The 18,467-nt window shown below is 62.0% G+C and overlaps 2 protein-coding genes across 2 annotated transcripts; one reads left to right on the forward strand and one right to left on the reverse strand.

Moving 5' to 3' along the window:
• The first annotated feature begins 442 nt into the window (after positions 1-442).
• On the forward strand, positions 443-4,295 carry NSUN5 (NOP2/Sun RNA methyltransferase 5). Its single transcript, XM_054207706.1, has 10 exons — positions 443-565; positions 932-1,054; positions 1,131-1,305; positions 1,387-1,495; positions 1,775-1,913; positions 2,310-2,425; positions 2,837-3,015; positions 3,097-3,301; positions 3,376-3,528; positions 3,764-4,295. The coding sequence occupies exons 1-10, from the start codon at positions 473-475 to the stop codon at positions 3,864-3,866; spliced, it is 1,395 nt and encodes a 464-aa protein (XP_054063681.1). The 5' UTR covers positions 443-472; the 3' UTR covers positions 3,867-4,295.
• Positions 4,296-4,507: 212 nt separating this feature from the next.
• POM121 (POM121 transmembrane nucleoporin) lies at positions 4,508-17,711 on the reverse strand. Its single transcript, XM_054207703.1, has 13 exons — positions 17,434-17,711; positions 17,131-17,325; positions 16,584-16,748; positions 14,689-14,769; positions 14,200-14,371; positions 13,077-13,168; positions 12,153-12,223; positions 11,318-11,442; positions 10,815-10,917; positions 10,316-10,489; positions 8,282-9,985; positions 7,447-7,575; positions 4,508-7,221 (listed from the first exon to the last, which is right to left on the reverse strand). Exons 1-13 carry the CDS (start codon positions 17,709-17,711, stop codon positions 7,127-7,129), a joined length of 3,384 nt encoding a protein of 1,127 aa, XP_054063678.1. The 3' UTR covers positions 4,508-7,126.
• Positions 17,712-18,467: the final 756 nt, after the last annotated feature.

Below are 18,467 nucleotides of genomic sequence, written 5' to 3' on the forward strand. Positions count from 1 at the left end.
AGCGAAACTTCCCCAGCAAGCAGCGCACCGTCTGTGGCACTCCCGCTGCATGCCTGCTCAGCCGGGTGTCTCTGCAGTCGGTCTGGCTGGAGACACCGACCTGGGATGCCAGAGGCTGCTGGGAGGGTTTCCAAGACGTGTCAGAGGGGCTGGGACACCAGCCTGGGACACCGGCGCTACCTCAGCTGACAGGTCCCCCTTCTCCCTCACGGCAGCTTGGAGCTGCCCCGAAGCAAAGCCCTTTTTTACCAGGCCCGGGCCGCACTTTACCTTGCTTTACTTCAGCATGAGCAACGCCAGAGCCCCCGATAAAGCCCCATCGCGGTGCGTCACTAACCCATATTAATTAATTAACGTTAATATACAGGCTCCGCGCCGATGCAGCCGCCGTTCCCGCCTCGGGCCGCTCCGGGCGCCGCCGCCCGCCCCCTGCCGGCCGGGAGGTCGCACGGCCGGAAGCGGCGGCGGGAACATGGCGCTGTACAGCGCGGCCGCCGCCGTCCTGCAGGGGCTGGAGCGCGGCGATGGCGGCATCAAAAGCCTGGTGTACAACAGCCGCTTCCCGGTGCGGGGCCGGGGAGGGCGGCGGCCTGGGGAGGGGGGGCCCGAGGCGGCGTGGGCCAAAGGCAGGGTGGGCACGGGGCGGTTGGGCCCGAAGCGGGAAGGCCCGAGGGGGTTAGGCCCAACGTGGGGGGGCCCAAGGGGGAGTTACGCCCGAGGAGGGGCAGGCCCAAGGCGGGGAGGCCTGGGGAGTGTTAGCCCCGACGTGGGGAGCTCCGAGGGGAGGGAGGCCCGAAGGGAGGGAGGCCCAAGGCGGGGAGGCCCGGAGGGGGGTTAGCCCCGACGTGGGGAGCTCCGAGGGGAGGGAGGCCCGGGGGCGCCGGCGGCGGGCCCTGTTCCCGTCCCCGGGTAGCCCCTGACTGCCCCACAGCACATCCGGCAGCTGTATGCCCTGGTGTCCGAGACCCTCCGCTACTCCCCGGTGCTGGAGAAGCTGCTGGCTGGCGCCGCGCTGCTGCAGGCCGAGAAGAAGCTGCCCCCGCAGCTGGCAAAGGTAGGGCGGGCCTGGGAGCCGCTCCTGGGCGGCGGGGACCAGGGTGGCAGGGCTGGGCTCACCCGCGTCCCCGCAGGTGCTGGTGTACGACCTGCTCTTTGGCAAGGGCCTGAAGTGCGGGGGCCGCTGGAAGGCGCTGGCCCGGCGGCACCGGGCCCGGCTGGAGGCTGAGCTGGCCCGTCTGAAGGTGCAGCAGAAAGTAAGCCGCAACGAGGACCTCCTGGCCCCGGTGCAGGCAGCAAGCCCTGGCGGTGAGTGGGCCTCGGGGCTGGGCGCTCTCCCAGTCGCGGGTGGCAGTGGCGGGTTGTGTCTGACCTGAACAGCTTCTCCAGCCTCCCAGGTGCCGCGCTATGTCCGAGTCAACACCCTGAAGACTTGTGTGGATGATGTGATTGACTTCTTCAAGCGCCAGGGCTACTCCTACCTGGGCAAGGCAGCCAGGTAAGTGATTCCTTGCACCGTCCCACCTTCTCTGGGATGTCGGCGAGCGGCAAGGGCTTGGGGTGAGGTCCTGTGGGTTGAGGCGTTGTTGATCTTGGTGCTTGTGGAGGGCAGGTTGGGGTCTCCGTCATTCCCCACTGTTACTTTCCACCTCTCCGGGTGCTGCCTGGTGCCAAAGTGGAGAGGAGGCCTCAGACAAAAAGGGTTCTCTGCCTGGGCTCTGGTGTGGGCACCGTGAAGCGGGACTGTGTGTTCATCCTCCCTGTGCCTCATGGACAGCGTGGAGGAACTGAGAGCCCTCTCCGGGAAGAAATTCTTGCTGGATCTTCATCTCCCGGAGCTACTGGTTTTCCCTCTGCAGACAGACTTCCACGACAACCTGCTGTACACTTCAGGACACATAATTCTACAGGATAAGGTGGGGGAGCTGGGGAGCAGATGGCTGCAGGGACAGGAAAACCACTGACAGGTGGAGGGTTGTCCCCCTCCTACATTCCAAGGGCCGGGCTTGGGCCAGCTTTGCTGCAGCACTTGAACTCTAAGCAGAAGTTGTTAATGCAGCGTGCAGCTGTGGGGCTCCCCTGCGAGTTTGCTTCTGTAGCTTGTAGGTACAGGATGAATTGCTCTGAACCGGATTGTAAAAATGCCCTTGTAGGAGCTGGGGACCCACAGCTGGGAGGGGTATGGGGCTGTGGGCCGCCAGAGACTTCCAGTGGTGGATGGTGGTGGTGATGGGGTCACATAATCCCCATGTCAAGGAGGGATCTGGAGTGCTTGCTGCCCGCTCCTCTCACAGGGCTTTGCCCTCTTGCAGGCCAGCTGCCTCCCTGCCTTCCTCCTCGACCCTGCCGCCGGCTCCCACGTCATTGATGCCTGTGCTGCCCCAGGCAACAAGACCAGCCACCTGGCTGCCATCCTGAAGAACAAGGGGTGAGGGCAGGTTTGTGTGCTGGGGGGTGGGAGGGGGTGCAAGTGGCCCTGGTCCCCCTGAGTCCACAGAGAGCACAAGGAGAAGGTGGCAGGAAGCAGCCTGTCACCCCGCCCCACTAACTCAGGCCGATGCCTGCTTCTCCCTTTGTGGGCTGGGGGCTCTGTAGTGCTGGGCCATGCCATTGGAAGGGCCTGAGGGGACGTGAAGTTGTGTTGGGGTTCACTTCCCAGCCCCTGACCCCGGCTCTCTTCCCAAGGCCAACTCCTGCCTGGGGGAGCAGCTCCCGAGCTCTGCCTGCCCAGCAGATGGCCGGTGTTCAGGGCTGCTGGGGCAGCCTGCCGCTGTCGGTACGATTCCTGGGGCCGGCTGGGATCTTCATGCCTCTCTTGGGCACTGGGCTCTGCCTTCAGACAGATCTTTGCCTTTGATGTGGACACCAAACGCCTGGCCACCATGAACACCATGCTGATGCGGGCTGGGGTCACTGGCTTCCAGCTGGCCCAGCAGGACTTCCTGACGGTGGATCCTGGAGACCCCAAGTACAGCAAGGTGACCTACATCCTCCTCGATCCGTCCTGCAGCGGCTCAGGTAACGTGTGGGGCTCCATCCGCCCCACCTGGAGCCGTCTCTGGGCGCGTGGACCCCAGGTGACGGCTGCTCTCCCCGCAGGGATGGTGAACCGGCTGCCGAGGGAGGAGGCTGCCCCGAGCCCTGAGCGGCTGCAGGCGCTGGCCGGCTTCCAGCGCAAGGTCTTGAGCCATGCCCTGAGCTTCCCGGCTCTCCAGCGCCTGGTGTACTCCACCTGCTCGCTGCACCGGGAGGAGAACGAGGATGTGGTGCAGGCCGTGCTGCAGGAGTGGGGCTCGGCCTTCAGGTTTGCTGGCCTCGGGGGGCGCAGGGCCAGGACACGCTGCGGGGCTCGGCACTAACTCTTGTCCCACGTCACAGACTGGTGAATGCTTTCCCTTCCTGGCCTTGCCGAGGACTCGCTGCCTTCCCCGGAGCCGAGTGCTGCCTCCGTGCCTCTCCTGCAGACACACTCACCCACGGCTTCTTTGTGGCCGTCCTGGAGCGGTACGGGGAAGGAGCTGCTGCTCCCAGGTGAGAGCAGGGCCGGGGCGGGCTTTGCCTGCCTCCAGCTGCTTTGGGGGGCCCATGGCCGGGTGTAGGGCTGCAGGGGGAGTTGGGGGGGAGGATACTGCATTCCTGGAGCGAGGAGGAGGAGGGGAGATGGAGGGCTCTGGCTGTAGTGGGTGTGGGTAGAGGGCAGGAGCCGCAGTACTGTGGGGAGGGGGACCTCGGGTGCGTGGCTTAGGCTGTTGGCTCTTGTCCGCAGCTCCCTGCCTGCAGCAGCTGAGAACCCAGAGCACGGTGAGGGAACGGCGCTAGGAACAGCTCCCAAGAAGAGGAAGAGGAAAAAGCAGCGGGTGAAGGAGTGAAATAACATTTTTAGGACTGCACGGTGCCCAGCTGGGGCTGGCGGGGAACACTCCTCCAGTGCCACTGCGGCCCCAAGGACAGCGGGGCCTCCGAACACGAGTAAAGCCTCTGCGCCAGCTGCAGCCATAGTGGAATTCTGTGACACCCCGCTCCCCTGGGACCGAGTGCCAACCCCTGGGACAGCCCTCGTGCCGGGGAGGGGGAACCCCTCACCCAGGGCAGCCTCGGGAGGGCTGCAGGCAGTGCCAGTGTTCAGCATAACCCACCCCCCGCCCCCGTCTGCGCCCTGCAGGGCTGGAGTGCTCCAGCTGGATTGAGGGTGTTACTTTACCTTGTTTCCTTAAAAATCCTTACCCGGGCCTGATGCGGGGTTTCAGAAAAGCCTTTGTAACGATGAAAATGGATTAAAGTTTCTCTTTCTTCTGTCATTTCCAGCATGTTTGTGTAGTTTTGCCCTGAAATTGCATAGCTCATAGCTGAGGCAAAGGCGGTGAGGGGCGCGGGGGGGAGAAGTGAAATGATAACGATGATCTCGTCCTGCCTACGAACAGGGGAACACACACGCCGGAGGGGGTTTGAAAGGGGCGATGTGTACTGCACCAGCAGCGGGCCCAGGAATCAAACACGGTCCAGGCAGATGTGAACACAGTCTTTTTATTTTAAACCAGGGACATAAGAAGCAAGGAAAAAAAAAAATAAAATTGCACATTCACACTAAAATCCTCATCAGCCACACCAGGAATGATCCAAGTCTTCAGTTTGAGTTAAAACTCAGCCTTCCCCCACCCCGGCCACACACGGCCGCCCAGGCCCAGGGCTCTCTCCCAGCAGGGTCTGTGGGGCAGGGAGGGGCCACAGCCCGGCTCCTCACTTGCCACCGAAATGGGGCAGCTATGGGGGGGTGGGAGGGGGGGGCAGCACCGACAGCCAGTTGCTCCCCAAGGCGCACCTCACCTGCTCGTCCCCACCACCCTCTGCCACACTGGTCTTGCTGGAGCTGACCTGGCCAAACCCCAGCCCTGTCCGCTGCGCCCCCGCAGCCACTGTCCTGCCTTGTGTCACCGCCGCCCGGGAGGGCTGGGGAGCTTTTCAGCTCCTTTCTCAAACTCTGCAGACAGGTTTGCCCAGGCTGGCTCCTCCTGCTCTTAACAGCCTGCTGGGAGGGGAAGGCTAGAAATCCCCTGCCAGCACCAGTGCCTGCTTGCACAACCTCTGTCCCCACTCGCTAAGGGGCTGTGTCCCCTGTGTGCCACACAGAGCTCGGTCACCTGCCCCGCTCCTTCCGCCTGCTGGGAGAGATACCTTCTTCCTGGAAAATGACTCGGCACCATAACGCACAAGAGCTCCTGCTCCTCATGCCCAGAGAAAGAATTAAAAAAAAAAAAAAAAAAAAGTTTTAATCACATCCACGTACATCACATTTTAAAATTAAGGAGCTGATGTCACCGGCCGGGAGGAGCGGCGCAGCGGCAAAGCCTGCGGGACAGAGCTGCCTTTCCCCGGTACAGCTCGTTCCCGGGGGGCAGAGCCGGGGCAGGGGCTGCTCCTCACCGGGCTGCAACAGCGCAGCTCAACTCTACCGACAGCGCTGCGGGGTCTGGCAACCTCACGGAACCAAGCTTGAAGGAATTCAAAGGCAATTTAGCTTAAATATAAAAATAAATTTTTATTTTGTTAAAAAACGTTTAAATATTTGTTTGTGATTATTTTTTTTTTTATTATCTTTTTTTTTTTTTTTAATTTAGATTTCAGCAGACACACACACTCACACGGCTCGGAGAGTAAAAAACCCGGCAGCAAAACACTCCTGGAAGTGGTGGGGAGCCTGCGGGCAGGGGTGCCTGTCCCTTGCCCGGGGGCAGGGTGGGGGGCAGCTCTCGGATGACCCCCAGCTCTGGCAGTCTCTTCTCCTAGGAGCCCTCACTCAGGCAGAGGAAGGGCCCCGCTCCCGGCTGGATGGGAAGAGGGGAGGCAGCACCATAGCTCCTAAGAGCTGGTAAAACCCAAAAAGGAGGGGGATGAGCTAAAAATGAAAAAAAAAAATAAAAAATTTGGATTTAGGGGCGGGGGGGGGCGAAAACCCATCTGCTCTGGATTCCTTCTATTAGCGGCTCCAGAGCCCTCTGAGGTGGGGAGGGGGCACCAGGAGAGAGGGGAAGGGAGGGGAGAAACTGCCAGGGCTGGAGTCCGTGCCCCCCGACCCGGCTGCCTGCTTTTCAGTTACAACGGCAACAAGAGAACTCCCCCAGCGCGAGTAGCCACGCAGTGATGCTACTGTCAACACCCAATTAGCCAGGGCGCATCGCCCGCGAAGGGACGGGCAACCCCCCCAAAAAAAAAAACCAAACTCCAAACAGCAAATCCGGCATAACCAACATGCCGCCACGCACACGGTTCAGTTCTTCCTCCAAACTCGATTCAATGAGCGCATGGAAACGGGAGCACGAATAAAGCAAAACAGAGGGCGGGGGATTTTACACGAGCAGGGCAGGGGGAACCCGCGGCCTGGTGGGGAGCAGCTCGGTGCCCAGGAGAGGGGTGGAGGGACCCCCACCCCACACCTCCGGCTGGGGGCCCAGCCTATGGCGCATCCTCAGCTGGAGGTCCGATGAGAGATTTAAGTCACAGCGTCGGGGTCGTCACCCAGCTGCAGAAGCCGGGCTGGTCACCCATGGCACCGAGACGCCCCGCACCAGGCTGGTGCTAACCCCTGCTCGTGTTCTGCAGGGACGGCAACGAAGCTGAGCCCTCCGGAGGGAGCGTGTTCACCAGGCCACAGGATGAAACTAACGGGGAAAGATTTTGGGACCCGGTGAAGACGGCATCCCTCATCAGCCCGGGAAGCACGGCCAGGCTCCAAGCAGGAACACGTGGCTCTGCCAGCTGCCACACCGCGGGGCAGGGGGCTGAGTGCTGGGGGGCTGGGGAGGAGGAGGACACGGGAACAGCTAGAAGCAGCAAAAGGGGAAAAATTTACACGTTTTGAAACATGGCAAAATAAAGTGGGGGAGGAAACGCGGCAGATATGTACAGAGGTTCATCCAGCCTTGACTGTGGAACTGTTCAAGTAAGGAGTTTGGTTTAATCCATGCCACCCTGGTTGCTGCCACCCAGCATGGTCTCTGGCTGGCATCAGACAGGGGCCTGGCCCCGTCACCACTGGTCCCCGCCATGGGGACTGCTCTGGCCTGGAGCCCCCACAAGGCACACGCAGGGGCTCCCTGCGCAGGCCGGCAGCGGGGGCCAGCAGCACCGGAGGTTACTTTTTGCGGATGTGCTGTCTCCGTGCCTGCAGCCGCTGGCGAGCGCCCATCTTGGATCCTGCCCCGATGGAAAAGGCAGGGGTGGAGGAACCTGGAAGCAGAAAGGTTGCTCAGGTCTCTGCAGCCTCACTCAGGGCTGGCATGGAGGGTAGCGTAATCCCTGTCCTGGGGGGAAAGGAAGGTTTCGCGCCCCCTGGAGCCCAGCAGGTACCACCCGAGCCGGCTCCCAGAGCACAGCCTGGCCCTTCTGCCATCCCCAACCCAAGGGGACAACACGACCCATCAGCTTCCCAAGGCTGAAGCACCAAATCCTTACCGAAGGAAGTACCGACTCCTCCGAAGCCCGAGGCAGGAGTGCTGGGCGTCCCAAACGAAAGGCTACTGCTTCCGCTCCCCACTGCTCCCGGGACGGGCGTGCTTTGCCCGAAGGCAGGCGCAGGAGTTCCTGGAAAGCAACACACCATGATGAGCTGGGGTCAGCAAAGGAGGAAGAGCCTGGCCTTCGGGAGCCAGCGGCACCCGCAGGAGACACAGATCTCCCTCTGGGGGCTGAAGCACCAAGTCCCCCGGAACCAGCCTGAGAAACACTTTTGATGCAAGAAGTTGCACACTCATGGCAATCCCTGCACTCTCCTGCCAGCAGGGCAGCACAGGAGGATTTGCAGGCCAGGGAAAAACAAAGGCCTCTCTCTTTCTAGATCAAGTAGTTGCTCAGCATGTGGGTTTCAGCTCTGTGGGAGGCGAGATGGCCCAGCGAGGGCGCAAAGCAGTAGGCAAAACCTCAGAGAATGAGCAAAAAAGTGATGGTGATGGCTGGCTGGCAGCGTTTCTACTCGCCAAGAAGCTCTAGATCGCTTTTAAGCGCTGTCGAGACCTTGCAGGGCACCCGGCTGGGCTCAGCACCCACACGGAGCTGGTGCATTCAGAGGGGCCAAGGAGCAGAATTTAAGGATCCCCCTCCACCACTGAGGGCTGGGGACCCAGAGAGTGACAGAAGCGCCTTCGCATGACAAGGTCCTGCACGGCAAGAGCACCAGCCCCTCCCGGGCTGCTGAGCCTGGGGAGCCCAGCAAGGTCTGGTGGGAAAGCTGCTGCCCAAACCGAGCCCTGGCCTTTCACCCCCCCGAGAAGGTCCATCCGCCCTGACTTACCTCCAAACACGGGCTTGTTGTTGGGCGTGCTGGGCACGGTGAAGGCAAAGGGCGTGCTCTGATTCTGCGCGCCCAGAGTGCTCTGCGTCAGGGAAGAGCCAAACGGCGCTGCCGCTGGGGCCGCCCCGCTCTGCCCAGCCCCAAAGCTGAATGCCACGGTGGGAGAGCCAGTGCTCAGGTCAGGAGTGCCGATCCCAAAGGCGCCGGCAGAGGGGCCTGGCTGGACAGTCGCCCCGAAGGTGAAAGGAGAAGGGGTGGTGCCGAAGACGGCGGTGCCGGTGCTGCTGCTCGTGGTCTGCGTGGTGGAACCGAAGCTGGCGGTGGTGGAGGTGGCTGTCCCAAAAGAGAAGACCGACGTGGTGGTTCCGAACGCCGCCTGGGTGCTGCCGGTGCCGAAGGAGCCCTGGGCGCCGGCTGTGCCAAAGGCTGGCTGAGCACCGCTGCCAAACGCCGGCTGAGCTGCGGACTGTGCCACAGGGGCTCCAAAACTGAACGGGGGGGCAAAGTTGATGGGGCCAGCAGCGGGCTTGCTGGCAGGCGGCTGGCTCTCCGTGGCACCAGCGCTGAAGGCAGGCTGACTCACTGCACCAGGATACGGTGGCGGCGGCTTCGCGCTTGCGCTGAAGGAACTGCCAAAAGCCGAAACGGAGGAGCCAAACGTCAACGTTGCTTGACCCGTGGTGGCTGGGGTAGAAGAGGTCAGCGTGGTGCCCCCAAATATGCTAAAGCCCACAGTGGTGGTAGGAGCCGTTGAGTTTGAAGGTGCTTGGCCAAAGGCAGGGCCTCCTGGGACACTGGTGGTGGCAGTGACTGTTGCTGGAGGTGGCTTTCCAAATTGGAACACGGGCCCTGGGGTGGCAAAGCTGGTTTCTGTGCTGGGAGCTGAGCTGGCCGAGCCCCCAAACACGAAGGGCTGTGACGTGCTGGTAGACGTGGCAGCAGTGACGGTCAGGCTGGTGGTGGGACCGGTGGAGGCAGGCGGGTTGAGTCCAAAGCTGAAGACAGGTTTAATGGTGGCATCTGTGGAGGAACTCTGTGTGGTGGCAGTCGTAGCTGCAGTGGTGAAGATGACGTTAGGGAGACCTGTGAATCCTGCCACGGTAGTCGTGGAGGCTGCTGACAGATCTGCGGCCGAGGCCGGCTGGGACGTTGGTTTGAAGGCAAAAGGAGAGGCCTTCGCTGGAGATGAAGCTGTGGTGACGCTGCCGAAGATGGGCTTGAACATGGTGGTGGTGGAGGATGTCAAGGAAGGGCCTGAGCTCGCAGACACGGTGACTGTAGCGGAGACGACAGCTGTAGAGGGTGCTGCGCTCTCGCTTTTCGGCAAAGCGCCAAAGATGGGTTTGAAGACCGGGGTCGTGGTGGGCACAGCAGTGGTTGTGGTGGGCACCGCAGTAGCTGTGGTCATTGCAGGCTGGCTGGCTGGAGGGGTGTTCAGCATCCCGAAGAGGATGTTTGGCTTCGGGAAGGAGGGAGGCTTGCTGGGGGTTTGGCCCAGCTCCGTGAATGCAGGAGATGCCAGGCTGCTGGGGGCCTGCACCCCCAAGGCAGGGGGGGCAGCAGGGGCAGGCACACTCAACACAGGCGCAGGCTTGGTGTCAGCAGAGGTGGCCGGCAGAGAACTCGACTCCAGCGATACAACAGGATCGGGTGGCTGCGCGGCTGATGAAGGCGGCTGGGACGCTACCGCAGCTCCAGTGGAATCTGGAAAGGGGCAGAGAGCTTATTGAGGGACAGGGGGTCACCTACAGCCAGCCAGCCCTCCTGCCAGGCTCCCACCCTGCTGCTGCAAAGGCTCCTGGAGCAGCACCTGCCCATAACAGACAGACCCAGCCCTCCCCGCTTACTGCAGCTCCCGACAGGCCTCAGTGTCCCCAAACTCGCCCCTCAAAGACCTGCCTGCCAGCTCCACTGCCAACAGAGCATCTGAACAGGGAGTTTTGCTACCTGCATCCCGCAGAGGCAACGCAGAGCGCCCACTGCACCTGCCTTGCTCTGCCAAAGTCCGGCTCTGCTGACCCTCCTCCTCCTCACCTGCCACTGTGGGCGCAGCCTGGCTGCTCTGCATCTTCTTCAGGCTGTCCAGGAGCGAGTTGGTGCTGGCCGGGGCAGGAGCTGTCGAGGTAGGCGCAGGCCCTGGGGAGGTCATGGTGAATGCCAGCGGCTTGGACACGGGCGTAGTCTCTGCAGTGGTGCTGGGGACCGTATCTACTCAGAAGGAGCAAGAAATCAGGATCTGCAGCTCACTGCAGGGGACTACCCCTTAGCAGAGCTTCCCCAGTGCGTACAGCAACCGCATGAACAACCCACAGGTCTGGCCCATAGGAACCTCACCCATCACCCTGAGGACCCCAGGGCATGAGCTCTCCTAAGTCTGAAGGCACCAAGAGCTTCCCCAGACGTCAGGACCAGGTGGGAGTGTGGCCCAGGAGCTTCCCCAGCCTGTGCTACACAGACATGCCACTGCCCCGCCAGCCCTAGCCCTGGGTTTCTACTCCTTGCCATTCCCTCCATGTTCCCCATCCATCCTTACCAGCCTTATCCTCCAAGACTTTGTTGAACCACTGCAACGTTGCCTTCTTCTCCGCATCCAGGTCCTCCGACGTGATGGAGTAGCCCAGCTGAGGCGGCGGGGGCTGCCAAGAGAGAGCAGCAGCTTAGCTCCTTCTCAGGGAAGCCGGCAGAGCCTCTCTGAACGTGTGGTGAAGGCTGGCCGTCGCAAGACCCGTGAAGCAGGTGGTTCTGCCACAGCACGCTACCGCGGAGCTCCGATTCCCATTCATTTTGGCCCCCGGCTTGGCGCTGAGGGCACGGCAGACCTTCCCCAGGCCATTACCTGGTCCGGCAGCAGGCAGCACAATCACGCACAGCCCACCAGACACTGGGGCTGGGGATAGCGTCACTTCCCACTCGGCCAAGGACGGGGCCTCCTTCCTGAGGGCAGGCAGGTCAGTCTCCCCCCAGCCCTGCAGAAATTGCAGTGAGCACATTCTATCGCCAGAGGAGGGCAAAAGGGGCTGCGAGACAGCGACGTACCAGCGCCAGCTGGTCCCCCCGGCGAGACGACAGCAACGGGATCTTCCGCTTGCGCTTCCCGCTGCTCCCAGACGCAGATGGCGGGCTCAGGGAATTCTGCTTCTTCCGCACCGGCGTCTCCACCGCTACAGAAGGAAACAAGTCAGGACGGGCTCTGGGCAGAGGAGGCGTTTGGCTTGTACCAACAGGGTTGTCCCTTCTGACCCCTCTTGATGACCCATCTCAGAGGGCCGAGCCAGGAGCACAGCTTTAAGCTGAGGACAAGGCTGCAATGCCCTGGAAGAGCAGTTGGCCGCAACACATCCCAGGGCAGTCTGTTGTTACAAGGGCCTACTGAGGCTCCGCATGGCAGCAGCCCCTTCCCACCTCCATGGATGGGCCTCACACGCTGCCTACCCAAACCACAAACCACGCCAACTGTGTGAGCCACATCTAGTGCTGTGCCACAGGACCTTATCTGCGATGGGCACAAAGGGTTTCCTCTCCATTTTAGCTGAGGAAGCGTTGGAATTAGCTCAGCCTGGAATCAGGGTTCTACCTGTACCACAGCGGGTCTTGCCCCAAGGCTGACACCCGACCCCTTGCAAGCCAACTTCCAGGCAGGTGCTAGCACACCGCCACTGTCAGCACCCCTTGCTTATCACCTTGAAATCCTCTAGGGCAGCTGCTGAGGCCAGCAGAAGTACCACTGCCTTGGGACCAGCACATTCCTAGTTTCCTTGTGACACCTCAAGCCAATCCCACCTGCAGACCTCAGCTACCTCCAGTCCTGCTGCTGGCTTGTGCCGCTGGCCCATCCAACCTGCACACAGAGCTGGGGCCCACCTACGCTCACCTTTCTCTGTCTGCAGTTCCTTGTCCGATTTCACTGGAGTGGAAGCGTTGGAGCGATGCAACTCCTCCTCCCTGCGCAAGTGGGAGAGCGTCAGTTAGGGTCAACCCCAGGCTTGGCTCCAACCCCATGGAGCAGGATGAGACCAAAACCACCAAGGACTCCCACCAACATCCCCGGTGTGTTTCTTTGCCTCCACCAAACAACAGACGTCAGGACAACAGCCTTGCCCTCACTGCACCAGCCTGAACGCGGCTCCAGGCAGCAGAGCTGCTCCCCTCCTCGGGACCCCAGCTCGGCTGGGCTGCTGAGCCTGTGTACCCTCCGCAGGACAAGTCAGCATCAGGGCGGCAGCTGGGGGTCCCAGACAGGAGCCACTGCCCCTCACAGGTCCCTGGCCTGGACCCACCCTGTCACCAGAGCTGTTGTGTTGGTTTTAGTTCTGACATGAGCTCAGGTCCTCCTCTGAGCCGGGAGAGGAGAACAAGGGCCTGCGCTCCAAGGCAGGTGCTAAAATACAACCCTACTGTAGCTCCTGTGAATTGTTTTTGAGGAAATGGAAAAAAAAAATTGGGGCCTGTTTCTTCCCAATGTTTTGGCAACCAGCAACTCAGGCCACATCAATGCCACAAGGCAACGTTGCCTCTGTGGCAATCTGAGCCCTTAACTCTCTAACGCGGCCTGGGAGCAGGGCAGAGACGGTGCAGCTCAGTGCTGCCGGCGGGACCACAGTGTAACAAGGCGGCAGGGACGCCAGGGGGTTTCCACACCAGTGGGTGACCCAGCAGCCATGTCTCAGAAAGGGGCCTGGACTGTCCTGGCTCCGGTAGAGAGCAGGACTCAGGCACTGGGATGGTTGGGAAGGCGACTGCTCTCTTCCCGGCTGGCATCGACAAGCGGGCACTCGCTGGGCGAGCAGCTGGTTACCTGGCTTTCTTGAGAGGCCACTCCGGTGTCTGAGAGCGGGATGATGCTGGGCTGGAGAGCGGGGACACGCTCACACCACTTCTCTTCCACAGCTGGAACAAAGAGAGAGACCAGCAGTAACTCAGGGAGCATAGCCTCCCATCCTCCTGCTTGCCCACAGATTAAATCCCATCTCCCACGGCCGTGGCTAATGAGCCCAGAGCCTCTCTGGCTTCAGCACTCCTTAACCCCCTCCTCCACATTCCATGGAGCACAAAGTCTGGCCACCCCAAAAGCAAATCTCTTCTGGGAGCAAGCAGCCCCCAGGCTCATTTCAGCCTAGCTGAAAGGACAGGGAGTGAGAACGCTGCTGTCAGATGCCGGCTCCTGACTTCGTGCGGCACAGGCCGAGGCCGCCCAGCTGTCTCAGACACCCTCACGTGCTGCTGCTCTGGCAGGAGCAGACCACCTCCTCACCGAGAGCTCAGAGTGGATGTGGCCCATCTCAAGGATTTTAGACTCACCCCAGCCAGAGGAAACCTTTCCCTACCGATATATCCTGGAGGAAACCATTCACCACACAGACCACAGAGCTCCACTAGCCACAGCTATGTCCCATCGTCACATCTGCAAGCCTGACCCGGGATGCGCGCAGTGTTTTATTACAGCTCAGCGGCTGCTGAGGGGACCGGGGTCAAAGTGGGAGTGCACAGCTCCAATACTTGCTGACTCCAACTGAAAAGGTGGCAGCGTAGCAAAGTGATTTTTTTTTTTTTTTTTTTCCTTTCACCAGGATCTATCTGCTCTAACAGACTGGCCAAGGCTGAGTTGGGAGGGGAAAAGAACCTCCTCCTTTCTTTGGTGTAAAAAAACCAGGACAGCTCAGCCTGGGGACTGCCCAGCAGCGTGCACCGAAGGGCAAGAAAACATCGCTGCCAGCCCAGCAGCCTGCCTAACCCTCTGGGAGACGAAACTGTCCGGCTGAGCTGTGCCGGGGATGCCCCGCAGTGATCGCTGCCAGGCACCCAGCGACACTGCTCTCCTCTTCCGAGCCTGCAGTTTGAGTTACACGGGGCAATCCCAGCGGAAGGTGGAGCCACGCCACACTGCGCTCCGGCGCTGCCTTCGGCAGGGTGTTTCCTACCTGTGAGAGGCCCCGGCTGGAGCTATAGGAGCTGGCGATGGCATTGCGGATGGAGCTGGGGATCCCACCAGCGTACGTATTGTTGAGGGAGCTCATGGAAGAGGTACGTGACCTCTTGTTTGAGCAGTCATCCAAGCAGTGCGAGACAAGGCTCCTCTTCAGAGAGCCAGGCCTAGAGGAGGTTAAAGAAGATTTTATGAGCTCCCCACCACTCTGCCCACAAGTCCTTTAAATGCAGGGCTGGTGGAGGAAAGCAACCCTGCTCTTTCTCACAGCGCAGGGCTTGGAACGAGGCCTCAGCAGTGGCACAGCCCTTACGGCCACCAGCCTGCGCTCAGGGTGACAGCCTGAAGGCATGGGCACAGCCTCTCTTGCTCTCCCCTGAAGCTGGGCTCTGCAAGCAAAAGCCAAGCACCTTTTCCAGAGCCTGCAGGCTTTTGGACTCCCCTCCCAGCTCACAGCAATTCCTTTGGCCCGACGGGCACTTACTTGGGTACAAGAGAGGCAGGAGCACCATTGGCTACCAGGGGCTCAAATGCCGACTGCCCACTTCCACTGCTGTCATGGCGCCTGCAGGAGAGAAAGCAGAAGCCTGTGGAAGTGTGGGGGCGGCAGAGACAGGGGCTGTCCTCACAGCCTCGGGAGAAGACCCCTTCCAGGTGGGCTCAGCACTGAGAAAGCACAAACCTTGCATTTTTCTTGTCACCCAGTACCCGTGGACAGAGGTTTTCCCCATCCATATGCTGCTGTGGATTTTCCCTCCGCCCGGTCCCGTCCTCCCCGAGCTGGGCAGAGTAGTTTTGATGTAACAAAATTTTTGCTCAAATCCATTATTCTAAGCCAAAACATTTCAGAGCCTCAGCAGCTCACTTCTGAAACGGACCTGAGCTCCGAAACTCAGCTCTCCTACCTCTTCCTAGCCAGTGCCCTGGACTATTTGAGTCTGAAACCAAATACCCCTTCCCACAATGATTCAGGAAGATCTGAAGTCTGAAAGTCTTCAAGCAAACGCTGCTGTGAAGCACAAGCTTGAGGTGTATGATCAGCCTGTCACTTAGCCCAGACACGTCCCTCAAGTTCAAGCCCGCTGACCCCACCACACAGGCGATCCAGCGCTCTCCAGCTGATGCAGGCTCCTTTCTGCGCTCAAAGGTCGCAGGATTTTATGCCTACAAGCATTCTTTGTGCTTGCCAGGCTTTAATGCCTTGAAAATTGGCTTTTGGGGCAGAGCTGGGTATCGGCATGTTAAAAAAATAGAATAAAGAAAAAAAACCCAAGCTGATTCTCTCTGCACCCATCCTGTTGCTGTCCTGCTCTGATCTTATGGGGCTCAGACTCACCAAGCCGAAGCAAAGGCGGCGGAGAGGATGGCATGCCCTGCCGCAGCAGGAAGGCAGCCGGCGGCTCCCTGCAAACCGCCGCTCATCCCACTGCGCCCTCCAGGCCACCTCCATCCAGCAGCAGCCCCAGCGCGGCACCTGGGGCAAAGCGCCCGGGCACTGCCCAAACTGCTCTTCTGTGGTCTCTCGGCTCCCGCTCAAGCCCAGGCAGGCAGCCCCGGCACACACTGGGCAGAGGGGCGCGAGGCAAACGGCCTCCACGTACACACAAGTGGGAAGGACAAAAAATAGGAGGGAAGAACGGCAAGGCAGCACTGTGCCCGGGAAGTCAGAAAGGCTCCGGCAGACCTCGGCACCCAGGATTTATGCCTTGTCCTTCCCAGAGCGCTGGCAAAGACACTGCATCCTCATTTCTTCGAGCTCAGAGCTGGAAATCGCTGACCTTGACTAACAAAAGCAAAAGATAGTCTCTCTTGTTTATCCTTGTGCTTCACCTCCTTTTGCTAGCTACAGCGCACGAAGGAAGCACGCAGATCTTTTTAAGCGCGATGCTTCCACTGGGGCTGTAAGACTTGGGGATCCCGTCTCTCCTGGGGCTGACCGAAGGACAGAGCCGATAAACCTACAGCAGATACCAGCATTTCGCACCACGCTTCCCCAAGTCTGCGAACCCCCGTGATGACAGAAGCCACTTTCCTGCCAAGATTCCCCAACCCACATCCCAGCCTCTCCCAACCCCAGCAACGCAGGGGAACACACTTGACCCAGGAGGTTGCCCAGACAAAAACATAAGCCACATCCCTTTGATCTCAAGGACAAAACGAAGTCTCGGAGGACTTTCCGACACAGCCCAGAGGGCCGGGTGATGGGCTGTGCTTCCTCTTTGCGGCTCACTTCCCACAGCACTTCTCCAGCCCACACTCCTGGTCACACCGGGCCCAGCGTGCTCTCTGGGACACATCCTATTTGTCACCACTGAAACGGGAGCCCCGTTTATGACCTTCCCAACACCCTGGCAGCAACGTGGACTGCTGGCTTATTACCTTCTCTTGTTCTCTTGATCATTCCCAAACGCCTGGTCCTCATCCTCCTCTTCCGCCACAGCCCTCTTCCTGCTCTCCCTGATGGCATTTAGCACAGTCTCTTTCGCACATGGGTCCGGGCTGCTGCTGGCCGGGAAGGCCAGGGGCGAGATCAGCTGCTCCAGGCTGCGATGCAAAGCAAACCACAGTGTTAGGAACATGGGGAACCCCAAAGCGAGACCCGCCCCCCCAAACCTGGTGTCCTGGCTGCCCCCCGAGCAGTGGGGGGGAAGGGCTCTCTCATGAAGCCTCTCTGGGCGGTGTGGATCCCGCAATCCTTCCCGCAAGGCTCAGGATGGGGATGGAGATGCCACTGCCAGACCGGGACCCCTGTGCGCTCCCCGGGGCACCGCACCGGACAGCACGGCTGGCTGAGGGCCAGGTAAGCGGCGCCCTCCCCTCACCCTCTCCCTCCCTTCCCTTCTCCCCGTGCAGTCCCATCACGGGGGGGACTGCCCACGCCCGAGGCCAGGCCGAAGCTGGGCCCGGTCGCCACTCTGGTACTCACGCTGGGGAGCGGGCCACGCCGGCAGCCGGCGGGGCGATCCTCACGGTGACGGGGCTACGGAGGGGGGCGGCCCGGCGAGCCCAAGGCGCGCTCCGTGGCGAGTAGCCCTCCCAGCGAGCGGCGGGCAGACCGACCGGCACCGCGCGGCGGGGCTGCGGCAGCGGGTACCGGCGGCGGGGGACGGCCGGCGGGGTCCTGCCGGGGGGGACAGAGAGGTCAGCGCCGCCGCGCCGCGGGGCTCCTCCGGCCGCCCTCCCTCCCTCCCTCCCTCCCTCTTTCTCGCCCTCCCTCCCCATCGCTTACCCGAGGCCCAGGCGGCGCAGCGGGGCCCTAACGGGCCGGCCCGAGGCGGCGGCCGGACCACCGTTAGCGGCGGCTTTACCGGGCGGGCGCGGCGCGGGCGGGCCGGGCCGCATGGCGCACCAGGCCCCCGCCGCGCCCAGCGCCGCCGCTCCCAGCAGCGCGCCCCGCAGCAGCAGGCAAGCCAGGGCCAGCGCCAGGGCCAGCGCCGCCGCTGCCGCCGCCATGGCCGCCGCGCCCCGCCGCCGCCCGCGCCCCGCGCCCGGCACGGCCCCCGCCATCGCCGCGCCGCCCGCCCGGCATGCACTGCGCGCCGCGCCGCGGGGCCTGCCCGCCGCGGGGGCGGAGCCTCCCGTCCCGCCCCCCACCCCGCGGCCCCTGGGTGGCCCCTGGTGGCCCCGGCCCCTGCGCCCCGGCCCCGACCCACGCGGGACCCCACCCGGACCCCGGCGTCATCCCCGTCCCATCCCCACTACTGTCGCACACCTCCGGCCCCAGCCCACCTGCCCATGTCCCCACTCTGACCCTCCCGCCCCCCCCCCGTCCGGGTCCTCCTGTCCCCAGACCCCGTCCCCGCCCCTCCCCCACCCAGATTCCCATTTCCCCGTCGTCGTCCCCCGCAATGTCCCCATTGCCACCCCAACCCCCCTGTCCCCGCTCTCCCCACCCCTACGTCGCCATCCCCATCCTGTCCCTTGCAGCCCCCCCACACCCTCCCAGCTTCTGTGTCCCCCGCTGCAGCCCCCTGCCTCCTCCCAGCCTCTGTGCCCCCCCTGTCCCAGCCCCTACGGTCACCTGCGTGTCGCCCATCCTGACCCCACCCCATCCCTGCCCACGTGTGACCCAATGCTGCTGGGACCCATAGGCACCGTCTGGCATCTGCCTATTCCCGGTCACCTGCGCGGCCAGCCCTTGTTCCCCTGCCCTGGCTGGAGGCTGCCACCGCCACCAGCCCGCTCTGTGGGGCAGGGCTGGGGACGAGCCACCCCACGCAGTGCTGGGGACCGTGGGAAAGCCACTCTGCCTGGCTGCACTGC

The sequence above is a fragment of the Rissa tridactyla genome, chromosome 7, assembly GCF_028500815.1.
Source record: "Rissa tridactyla isolate bRisTri1 chromosome 7, bRisTri1.patW.cur.20221130, whole genome shotgun sequence".
NCBI lineage: Eukaryota > Metazoa > Chordata > Aves > Charadriiformes > Laridae > Rissa > Rissa tridactyla.

Excerpts from the sequence above, each read along its gene's own strand:
- NSUN5 (XM_054207706.1), top strand. The coding sequence starts at position 473 with ATGGCGCTGTACAGCGCGGCCGCCGCCGTCCTGCAGGGGCTGGAGCGC. Across the intron at positions 1,055-1,130 it reads TGCCCCCGCAGCTGGCAAAG|GTGCTGGTGTACGACCTGCT; the intron begins GTAGGGCGGGCC and ends GCGTCCCCGCAG. Across the intron at positions 1,306-1,386 it reads GCAGGCAGCAAGCCCTGGCG|CCTCCCAGGTGCCGCGCTAT; the intron begins GTGAGTGGGCCT and ends CAGCTTCTCCAG.
- POM121 (XM_054207703.1), bottom strand. The coding sequence starts at position 17,711 with ATGGCGGGGGCCGTGCCGGGCGCGGGGCGCGGGCGGCGGCGGGGCGCG. Across the intron at positions 14,770-16,583 it reads GATCAAGAGAACAAGAGAAG|GCGCCATGACAGCAGTGGAA; the intron begins GTAATAAGCCAG and ends TCTCTCCTGCAG. Across the intron at positions 11,443-12,152 it reads GGAACTGCAGACAGAGAAAG|CGGTGGAGACGCCGGTGCGG; the intron begins GTGAGCGTAGGT and ends TTCCTTCTGTAG.